The following is an 11714-nucleotide window of genomic DNA, read 5'->3' as shown; positions in this document are numbered from 1 at the left end:
CCCTACAGTCCTAAATGGTTGTTTCCTAGAAGCTAGGGTAACTTTCTGTACTTGGGTACATGCAAAACTCCCTCTGAAGCCAGGAACACTTCGTACGAAAGAACAGAAAGAACTTGAAGATACTGAAATCAATGAAGCTTGGTGTTATTTACCATGGATGTGGTATCTGACCCTAAATATGAAATACAGACACTAAGTAACCATCACTTTCTGTAATGAGTGCTTACTGCCAGGCTTGTAGTCAGCCAGGTCCTCAGTTCTCATCACAGCCACAAAAACCCCCAATGTTCTGATGTTAACTGTTTTTAGAAATGGAATGTAGAGAAAAAAACCCACCAAATTCAATGTGCTTGGAAACAGTAAGAAACTAACATGGCTTGACTTTTTTTCATTTTCACTTTTGAACCAACATTAATTCTTTCCTTTATTGAAATAGCACGGCTTCCACAAGTCCAAATCAGTTGCAATCTCAAAGGCAGAATACGATGTGAAACAGCAGAACAGAGAAGTGGTAAAACCCAAAGCCAAGTACAACCCCTAATTCTCTTGCATCTCTTTTGGGAGCCATACCAGTAGCTCCCAGGAGCAATCTCAGTCCACATTCCCACTGACACTGAAGCTTCCATATGACTCAGAAAACCCAAGAGGCTGTGCATACTCACACTTGTGTGGAGGGAAGCCTTGTTTCCTGCAGAGCTAGCAGAATAAGACACTCTCTAACTGGGCAGCAGTAATGGGCCCATTATCTACAGCGATAAAGTAAGCAATTTCTTTAGTAGGTCACAGACTAATGAGACTAAATGGAGAGAGAACTGTGCCTCAAGAGGCTGCCTGGCTTCTGTTTTCATCTCTGCTGCTAGTTTGGCTTTGGCAACTTGTTTTCACCTCTCTGTACTTCCATTTACCTATTGTAACGCAGGGGATAATGAAATGATGGCCTTTATGCAGAATGTTGAGAACTTTGGATGAAAAAACTCCAGAGGATGGCTTTTATTTTCCCTGTTACACTAGACATCTTCCTTCCTCCCTCTCATCCTTCCTTCTTTCCTTCTTTCTTTTTACCCTCTCTTTCTTCTTCCCTCTGTCCTCCTCCCTCCTGCCTCCCTCCCTTCCTTCCTTCAAATCTATAAATGGCTTTCTTAATCTTCCCTATCAGAACACTTTTGTAGTATTACCACTGTGAGTAGTGTCCTAAGGCAGAATTGAATTGCACTGAATTTGAGGAAGAGTGCATAGTGATATTTTGTGGCGCAAAGTCTCTGTAAAGTCATAGAGGTTTATTCACTTTATTTTGCTTCATTTTCCTTTCAGCATATAGTGGTAAAGACACTTCTAAAGATTTTAATGAAATGCAATAAATTTTAGCTTAATGTGAGGCCATACTGTGATACTGGCTTCCATTTGAGTTTTCCTTAAAGGTAGAATTCTCCTGTGAGCTCAATATAAATTTCTACTTCAGTTGTATGTCAAATAACAACCTGTAACTGTTCTTGAAAGCAAAAGAAGCCTAGCACAAACTTTGTCACTCTAGCATGCACCGTGCCTAAAACTTCACAGCTGAGATAGTATTGTAAACAACAGTGGAGAGAATAAAATATAAAAGATAGTAATTGCATCTAAGATAACTATTAACAGAAAAACAGAATGTTTTTGTGAAAAAGGCATACAGAGCAACTTCTTCCCTTGCTAGAAACCTCCTGAATTTGATTCATGTCTCAGCAGTAATCCATCATACTGAGAAACTGCTTTTTGTGCTGATCTAATGTTTGATAACAGCCCCAAAGTCTGAAATTTATGATGTAGGAGTGGCAACGTAAGGTTTCAACATTTCTTTATGAAAACATCATTCCACCCTTCTGATGAGACAGACCTATTGTACAGTTTTTAGCAGAAGCATTTCCAAGGAAATTTAATAAAACACTAAGACAGAAGAGCGTTTGAGTTTTAAAACGACATTATAATTCAGTTCAGCAACTTTTTAACACTCGGCAGATTTATATGTTTGCCCCAGTGGGAACTTCTTCTAATTCTAAAGAAAAACATGGATTTTATAGGTTTTCCTGGAAAACTGAATTAGTAAATCTAGCTAGCAAATAATTTGTGTCCCTTGTCAGTGTAACAGTGCAGTTAGTAACAACATGGAATCAATCAGATCATCAAGATACAGAGAAACCAACAAACACTGGCAACCCAAGTGACTTTAATCACTAAGTCAATGCAACAACAGTCGGTAAGTGAAGAGTGGAAACTGGATACTATAGCATGTGTCACTTTCTTGCCCCAAATTTGTTTACTTGTTTTCTGACACAAACATTTGCCAGATCTGCACATTGTAACAAAAACACCTTTTTGGATGGTGGCCCATGCAATCTTGGAAGATTTCCTAGCAAACCGTAGTCTTAAAAACTGCGCCCTTTTCTTCATCTGGAGTAGCAGTAGGCAGAACAGAAACAGCTATTATTTGGCTTTTGATAAAGTCCATATATTGCCGCTGAAGTAGAAAAGCAGGCAACTTTCCCATCTTCTGACTGTATCAGATTGTAAACACATTGCTTTAAGCAGCGGGTAGTGACATACACGCGTTAAAGTCTGCAAACTCAGAAAGTCCAAGTGAAGGATTGAATTCCAAAGAAAACCCTTTAGTTTGTCTACTGTTTCTCAGAAATCATCATACTACCCTAAAAACGTCACAAAGGATTAGAACTACATGAAGAATCGATATTTTTATTAACTGTCTAGGAAAAAAAAAAAGAGAAAAATCATTTTTGTTTCTCAGTGGGTTTTAATCTTTAAAAACAGCAAAATCTTAAAACATGTTGTTGAAACAAACCACCGCAACTTTCAAAACAACTAATTGCTTTCAGGAGAAACTATTTTGGATGCATTATCAAAACTAGCTAGTAGTTTTCATTGACTTTATGCTTATCTACAAATGTAGCAAAAAAACTACTCACTTGAGAGAGTTTTGCCGACCCTACAGCTAAATACAGAGCAGTGTACCCTGCTCCCCAGGGCTTCCAGCGTGCATGTGCACATGTGTGCTGGAAATGACGGCAGAAGTCAAGAGGGCTGCGGCAAAACATTTAGCTGCCTTTTAAGTGTTGAGTGACCCTAGGCTGAATTATCATAATTTCCCCCTGACTTGAAGCCAGAAACGGCTTTTCTATGCGTCTCAGTGCTTTAAGAAAGAACGCTAAGCTTTGCTGCAGGCCCCAGTGAAAGCACCAAAATTGCAGCCATCTGTTCAGTACTGGCGAGTATTTTCAAAATAGACATAAATGGTATCCTAGCCATAGTTCAACAGACTGTCTAATTTTAAAATAGACTGCTTACTGAACATAATTTGGGCTATAAAGCACAAAAATAAGAACCCAGTATTACTGTCAGAAGTTGCTGTGAAGGGCCAACTGCAACTGAAAATAGTTTTTATATGCATGCTTTTATTTTTTCCCTATGTAATCTCTTCACATGCTTTTCTAACCAGGCCTTTAGGATCTGTAAAGGGCTCTTCTCCTATTTTTGGTTAGTTTCTATTTTTTTTAATGTGGGAGCTGGGTTTTCGCCTGCACTGTCACCACAAAAGACGTAGCTTCTTTCCGCTTGCTATTTTAGTTAAAATCAGTAGTAGCTGGCGAGTACTCTTTCTTGGTTGTGCTGGATAATGTCACAGGTACTTGAGACATCTATCATGAGGTCTTACCTATTAATTGAAGAGGTGTGCTGTGAAATCCCTCATAAAAATGCTCTTATTGTAAAACACCCACCGGTCTTCAAAACAGGTTAAAACTTGAAATGAAAATATTCTAAGCAGGCTGTTCTATTTACTCTGCTGCGTTTCAGTGCCCTGTCTCGTGATGCTGTCATTCACCAGTTTTCCAGCAGAGACTCGCCTTTGCTACAGTCTCTGGGAAAGGGGTGTCAGCGCCAGGCGTGGCTGCTTTGGCAACGGAAGTGACTCCACAGCCAATTTTTTGTAGGAACGCTGCCTGTTTTCCGTTGAAGTTTCCCACAGTTGTTCCCATTTGCGCATGCTGGTACAAACAACGGGACTGCTGCAAACGACAGTGTGACTGGCTTTTTAATGCCTGTCATTAATTAAGAAAACCTCTGTATTTCCTGGCATAATTGAGAAGGATGTTGCTATTAATATCCTGGCACTGCCGCTAGCCGAAGAATTGCATGTTGCCTGAGATCTGCCAAAGAAACAATCGCTCTCTTTCACAAAAGTGAAATCTCACTTACAACCTTTACAGCATCTCCTCATTTAGGTGCCTGATTCTACAAAATTGAATTTTATGGTTTTTTAATTCGGGTTTTTTGTCTCCTTTTTTGCTTTTCTTGCAACATGTTAAAAACAATAATGGAATAAACAACTGAAAATGAAATTCTGTCCTATGGTGTCATACTGACACCTATATAATTCTTCGGCAAGCACAGAAACTTAGCATTTGCACAGGCCCCTGTCGCTTGAGGAAATGAGAGATTATACGTACTGACAAGTATAGCCAGGTCTGGGAACCTCCAGGCTCTGGAGAGCAGCAAAGATCCTTCCCTGTCCATCCCACAAGCCTGACCCTCTGCACGCTCGCTCCCGCCAGACCTGCCTTCCGCCTGTCCTCCTCCCCTCCGGGCTTCCCATCCTCCTCTCACCCAACCCGGCCTGGCTTCCACTTCATTGCTTGAGGAAAGATGTTTCTCACCTCCCACCGTGGCACCCGCTCTGCTTCCGCAGCTCTCATGTCACCCCTCCACCACCCCCTGCTCAACTTCTTGTCCTCGTCTCCTTCCTTGTCCACTCAGGCCAAGTCCTCCCGTGCCTTGGTTTCTCCCGCTTCCGTCTCTCTTGCCCTTTTCCAGCCCTTGCTCCTTCTGTGCCAGAACGGTGTGCCGTGGGATCCCAGCTCCCAAACCTGATGCACAGCCATGTTTGCAGGAAATCCCCTGCTCCAGTCCCACGTTTCAAAGCCGCACCCAGGAGGGATGTCGTGTTTCAGCAGTGGAAGCCACAGCAAGCCCACATGCAAGCATCCGTGTTAATGGTGACACGCAAAGTCTCGTCGCGTTACGAAACGCTGCCAGCTTTCACAAGAACAGCCAAAGTACGTTTCTGATGCGACTGTTCTTCCTGGCGCACCTCCACAGGTCAAATCCTTGCACTGAAATATAGAATCATAGAATGGTTAGGGTTGGAAGGGACCTTAAAGATCATCTGGTTCCAACCCCTCTGCCACGAGCAGGGACATCTTCCACCAGACCAGGCTGCTCAGAGCTGCATCCAACCTGGCCTTGAACACTGCCAGGGAGGGGGCAGCCACAGCTTCTCTGGGCAACCTGTGCCAGTGTTTCACCACCCTCATGGTGAAGAATTTCTACCTAATATCTAATCTAAATCTGCCCTCTTTTAGTTTACAGCCGTTCCCCCTTGTCCTATCACTGCACACCCTTGTGAAAAGCGCCTCTCCATCCTTCCTGTAGGCCCCCCCTTCAGGTACTGGAAGGCTGCCATAAGGTCAATATGAATATATGAAATTATTACTGATACTTTGAAAAAACCAAGCCATTAACTTGTGGGTTTTTTAATGTCGTAAGGCATGTTCTATAACAGCTGGTTGACCCGCTATCGGCGTGGGATGTCGCAGGCGAGAGGGCGGGGCCGGGGGCGGGGCCGGGGCCAGGCGGCGGGGCGGGGCGGCCGCCCCGCCCCGCCGCCTGGCCCCGCCCCCGCCCCCCCGGCCCCGCCCCCCCCGGCGGCGCGCCGCGGGCACGCCCACGCCCCTCAGTGGGCGCGTCCTGGCGGCGGCGGCCACGTTGACAGGGCGGGAGCGGGGACGCGCGGCGCGGGGCAGGCTGGGCGCTGGTGCGGGGGGCCGCTGCCGCCGCAAGTAAAAATGTCTTCGCCTCCCAAAGAGAAAGCAGAGACGCGGGCCGGACACCCTCCTGCTGGTACGGCCGCCGGTTCCCGTCTCTCCGCTCTTTCTCTTCCCGCTCCTGGGGACGGGGGGGCCGGTGAAGGCGGGAAGGGGCAGCCTCGGCCGCGTCGCAGCCTCCGTGGCCGCGGGAGGGTGTGAGCGGGCAGGCCGGGGGCTGGCGGGGTGGGAGAGAAGGGAAGCTGCCCGGCGAAGGAGCCCCGGCACCGTCCGCCCGCCGTTGCGGGCCCTGCGGGGCGGGAGCCGGGCTCTGCCGTCGGTGGGGCGCGGGGCCGGGTCCCCCCGCAGACGGCTGCTCCGCTCCCTGCACTGCTGGGGCTCGGTCGCTCGCGGTGCTCAGGTCGCCTTGTCCTGCCCGTACTGTTGGGTTTGCTTCTTTATCCCGGTTTTCAGAAAGAAAGGGAACTTCGGTCCCCGCGCCAGCAACTTTCCGCGTGTCTCCTGGTGGAACAGGTGTTGGGTTTTGAAGTGTTTCGGTCAGAAAACACTGAAATTCTGAATTCGTGAGGTGGTTAGTTTCATATTCAAATCAACCGATGAGATTTAATAGCAATGTTTAATGTTATATTTAATAACAAATAAAAAATCAATTTAATAATTCAATATAATAAAACAATATAATAATAAATAAAATCTAATAAGGATAGATTTAATAATAATAACCCTGAATAACTATTGCCTGTTTTATAGTCAGGGCCTGGAATTCCCTTACATAGGTACCAGAAGTGAGAAACAACGGCAGGGCTGTGCGTTGGCGGGTGGAGTTCAGCGGTACAGTTAAGCCGACCTCTGGGCTGAGCTGGGTTGTCCGGCTCCTGCAGCCTCCCTCCTCCTGGCGCTGGCTCGTACCTGGCCTCCCGGTGAGCTGCTGCAGGGACCTGCACCAAAGCACCTTTCCCGGTGTCCGTAGCTTTTGCTGCCGTAGCTCCTGGAGCTGGCTCGCCTCGGGGGTCGGGTAAGCCTTGGTGTGAAGGGCGATTAGGACCTTCGGCTGATTTAGCCGTGTCTTCCTGCTGCACCATCGATGGAAAGGGAGCGAAGCATAAATGGCAGGTGTTTCAGCTAGATGCTTTGTGTTTTCTCATGTTGCACGTTTGAGAGTTTTGCTTCAAAACCTGTCTTTTGAAACAGGTGGGATTTTTTTAAAGACCCGAAGTGAACCTCTGTAGGCTGCGTGAGAAACAAGCAAATGGTGCAAAAGCATAATCGGAGTACAATACAGATCTCTTGCTGTCAGAGTATTTCAGTATTTATTTTTTTTTCTTTGTAAAACATGCATCCACTTATGAACTGAAGAACTTTTTCAGCTATGCGCCTTTTAAGATCTTCGGTGTCCCTCAGGGCTTTTTTGTAAGTATGCACCAACTTGGAAGGAAGGCGATCACCAGGTCTTTCTTTGAGGCCAGAAGAAAACCTAATGTTTTACAGTATCTTCAGGTCGTTTCTGGAAGAAGATGGTTCTGAGCTGGTTGGCAGCGGAAGGTGGCCCTGTGGTTTTTTAACGCTTTGAAGATCCACAGTAAATGTGCTGAGTGGCAACAGGTTCTTTTTACTCTAGTGGCTGAGGCTGGGTTTTAATCCTCTATCTCAAGCCGGTTTGGATCCTTAAATAATAATATAATGCAATAGGACAGTTTGCAAACAAATTTTAATAAAATGAAAGTGAAGAATTCTTATAAAAATGAGTAAAGGATGACCACACAAGTACAGGTGGAATTGTGTTTATAAATAACAAGGCTAGCTTCTAGCAAGGCAAAGGTGTGAATAGGGGATCTTTTCGACTAATGGCTTAAAAGCTCTGGTTTAGATGCATACGGTTGTATAATGAGCTCTACCTGTAATTATGGCTGTGTCTTACCCCACTGAGTATGAATTACACACATAAAAATTAGGAAGGATTTGGATCATCAAATTAAAGCGGAACTGACAAATCCATTGTTTTTCATATGCGCTGTTAGCCCTCACTCACTGACTGCCCGCAGTCTGTTAGCTTCCTCTCTGCAGCATTGATCTTTCACGTGGGAGGGGGCAGAGAGAAAAAAGACAAGCACTTGAAAAGACAAAGGATAAGGAAATGGAAAGAACCCTCAAGACCTCAGGCTGGTAACAGGGTGCACGAAGTGACTTTGAACTCTTTTCTGAAACTTAAGGGGGCCCCAACTTAAGGTTGATTAAATATCCGTCTGTCAGCGAGATCAGTGCATCCATAATGCATTGCTGAGTTGGTCTGTACAGCTTGCACTGCTCTGAAGAGGTCTGCGTGATTACGCTTTAGCTGTTCATTTCTTCCAGTAGGTGCTGTGAAGGAATAAAGCAAGGTGACTGTGTTAGTAGTTTATTTATGAAGCTTTACAGTAGATTTGTGAAAATAGTTATATGCTTTATCCTACATTAAAAAATATAGCTCTGAGCCAAGGTTTCTGTGAAACGAAGGCATGTAATAACTCTTGCTTCCGATCTTGTTTGGTCAGACACTAATGTACGCTCTCTTAAGCTTGCAGAGCGGCATATTTTGCATTTCCCTCAGTCCTGGCTTTTCATACATCTTATCAGTGTAATGGAATCTGTTATTATACAGTACATAAGAAATAAATTTTGTGTTGATATTTAATACTATACTGAAGGAAAACGGGAAGCTGCTAAAGCTCGTGGTTGTACTCTGGCTTTCTAAAAGTCCCTGTCCGGCTGCTGTGAGCAGCGGGCGGGTGATTTGGGCTGAGCTGGAAAGTTTCCTCTGGATGGACTGACGGACAGACCGCCTCTGGCCACGTCTGCTGGGGACAGAGCTGCTGCTGAGCTGGGGTGCTGCTGGGGGGGCCTGGTACTCGCTGCCATTTGGTGGGGCTTGTCCCAGAATTCAGTCTCAGAAACTGGGAGCAGCCCCAAAGAAGCACAGCAGTGGGGGGGGGGGGGGGGGGGGAAGAGTAAATAGACTGAGAATGTTTACTGGCTCCAGATAGTCTTGAGTGGTAACTGATTAACACAGTCCTTTAATACATTTCCAAAAGGAGCAGTCATACCCTTAAGAGGAGCACAGGATGGCATTCACAGGACAAACAAGACAGTCCTGTCGGCCTCTCAGGGGGCAAAACATGACAGATAATAATTAAAACCCAAACCTGGGCTCTTACCCAGCGGTGAGACAAGCAGACTTAGGCTGTCGCTCTTCGCGGAGCGTGCTGGCAGATGATCCCCTGTTTATGTCACGCTTTAGAAGGTGGTGGTCTCTCGTGTCTGTCCCCCGCTGTGGGGACCGTTCCTGTTCCCCTCCTGCTATAGCACAGGTCCCACCAGACCTCTCCGAAGCAGCTGCAGCCTGAGCTCCCTCTTCTTCCGTCGGAATCCCAGCGCGGTGTCGTTGGTACTGTCCTCTTCTGGGCACTGACTTCTGGCCGTGTTCTGGAAGGTGGCTTGTCAGTTACGTAAATCCTCTCTCTGCTCTGTGCAGGATTTAATATAAGGAAATCTGAGCTCTTACGCTTTTAAGAATGACTTCTAAGTGACAAAATCACCATGGTAAGCGTCTGTCAAATTATGTAGTAAATGCTAGGCAAGTAAGAAATAAGCGAATCCTCGTAAATCCCAAGAAAATCTCACAAATGGAGTGGGTTTTTCTTTACCTTGGTGGATGTAGTCATCATTTCTTCTCTCTGCCTAACCCTGAGGTAGTGCAGCTTGGTTGAAATCTTTTGAAAAGGAAGGTGAATTATGTTGCAAGGGTATTTCTCTTCTTAACCAATGTCTCTTGAAACTAGATTGGATATGAGCATGCTGTGTCATGGGTGCCAGAGATGTACGTCAGCTATACGTACAGGATGCTGATCTAATTATTTAGTTTTTGGTCTCTGAAATACAAATTATTACTACAGTTGTTTGCTGGATTCTTCTTTTAGTTTCCCAGATCTACACAGTAACCCCGGATTAGTAAAGGTTATTCAGTTATGCACCAGTGTCCTTTTAGTTTGCTATACTATGCCTGTTGATATTAGTGCAAAAAATCAGATTATTAAAATTCTTAAGTTACTGCATTGGTCAGTCACTATTATGCCTTCTAATTGTTTGATTATTTGCTTTTTAATCCCTGTTAATTCTACATAGAGACAAGTCTGAACATGTTGGCTGCATGTCTTTGCCAGTGACAGATAAAGAGAACGCAAGTGGCTGGTGGCCTGATGATAGTGTGAGGGGAGAGAGAATTTACACTACTTAAATCCTTGGGTATTGTTTTCTTTAGTTTTCTGTTAGATGGTGAAGAATGTGGAAGCATGCTTTTGTTGTCCAGAAGTGCTGTTTGTAACCTGGCAGATGTTGCTGTGGAGACAGCATCTTCCACAAAAAGTAATTTGAAAGGGAACTAATGAGAACTCATTGTGCAATTATGTTAAATTTATAAATTAATGTAAACAAAACATACCAATCACTGTGATTAACTGAGATGTTAGAACAAGACAGTACCTGACAGAACTTTTGCAAACAAACTTAAATTTCTAAGGAGTTGGCATCAAGAAAAATTAATAGGAATTTAAATTTTTGTTCCATTTTTAAAAGCTACATTTATTTGTTGCCTAACCTTTCTGTCTTTCCTTGGCCCATGCGAAGCATTTCTCGCTAATTGAAGTATCGTAAGTTTTATGCTGGAGAGAGAGCACAGGATGGCTAGGGGTTGGGTTTTTTTAGTCCATGAAGAGGGGACACACTTTTGATAGGTTTTAAAAGGTATTTCTTTGGTTTTGTCTGTTGACCTGTCTTTAGTTAATGTCCTTTATTGAACAGAAGTTTATCTTTCAAATATCACGCAAAGCTTGATGTCTATTCAAAAAAATCCCAGGGCTGAAGAGCTGTCACCTTCTCCTAGGGCAGGTCACTTTCTCCATACTGCTTGCCTTCACCCAGGCTGTAAAAACGCATGTCCGGGAGCGTGCGCTCCGTTGCTGTCCTGGTTGAGAACTGAGAACCAAGCCCGTTCCTGGGTTTTGGGGTCAGCACGGAGCTGCCGCGAGCTCCTTCCAGCGCTGCTCTGGCACCCTGCGTGGGCTGGGATGTCCCTGCCGAGGCCGTCGGCAGGCTTGCCGTGTCGCGACAGCGCGAAGCACAGACCGACGCGTCTGCTGGTGGTTTTGCAGACTCCTGACCGCCGCGGGGGTTTGCTGATGTGGTTGCTGATGGTGGTGTAACCCATCCAGTTAGCTTATGAGATGCATCGCCTTACCCTGTCCTGTCCTGTGAACGTGTACAGCAATGGTTGAAGAAAAAGAGAAAAAAGGTCCAATATTAAAACAGAAAGCAGATCAAGAGCAGCCTGCCCGTTGCTCTGCGTAGCAGCTGCAGTGTTAGGCCTGGCCTGGTTCCCGTTCTGTGTTTCACTTTGGAGGGGATAAATGATGAACGTAAGTGGATTTGCTTTCACTTCTGGTTTTGTGTTTCAAAGGGATGCTTTGATGTCTGCATCGTCGCTAAAACTAACTCATGGCAAGGATCTGAAATGGGGCAAAGGCTTATGTTTTGCAAAACAGAAAGCTCTGTTCTAAATGCAAGTTAAGAGTCCTCCTAAACTTTGTTTTTTATTATACTGTTCGTGAAGTACTCCCTTGTATAAATACTATTATTATGGCTGTATTCTTTTAACTTGAAATGACAAGTAAGGTTCTTCATCGCTTCTTGTTTTATGGGAGTATTTAATGTTCACGTTTGCGGCCTTTTGCATAGTGTTATGCAAGCCATCGCCTCCATGTCTTCTTCTGGCTGCTGCAAGTTTATGGGGGTGGGGGATAGTTAAAACAGAGTTGA

At 45.1% G+C, this 11714-nt stretch overlaps 1 protein-coding gene across 1 annotated transcript in view; it reads left to right on the top strand.

The window, feature by feature from the left end:
* Window positions 1-5796: 5796 nt before the first annotated feature.
* Window positions 5797-11714, top strand: part of DAP (death associated protein) — a 52667-nt gene continuing 46749 nt past the window's right edge. The window contains exon 1 of the mRNA XM_075417097.1: window positions 5797-5943. Within this exon, the coding sequence (XP_075273212.1) occupies window positions 5889-5943 (55 nt within the window). The 5' untranslated portion in view covers window positions 5797-5888. The remainder of the gene's footprint in view (window positions 5944-11714) is intronic.

This window comes from Opisthocomus hoazin, chromosome 3 (genome assembly GCF_030867145.1).
Source record: "Opisthocomus hoazin isolate bOpiHoa1 chromosome 3, bOpiHoa1.hap1, whole genome shotgun sequence".
NCBI classification, from domain to species: Eukaryota; Metazoa; Chordata; class Aves; order Opisthocomiformes; family Opisthocomidae; genus Opisthocomus; species Opisthocomus hoazin.
This window is presented reverse-complemented; position numbering and strand designations above follow the sequence as displayed.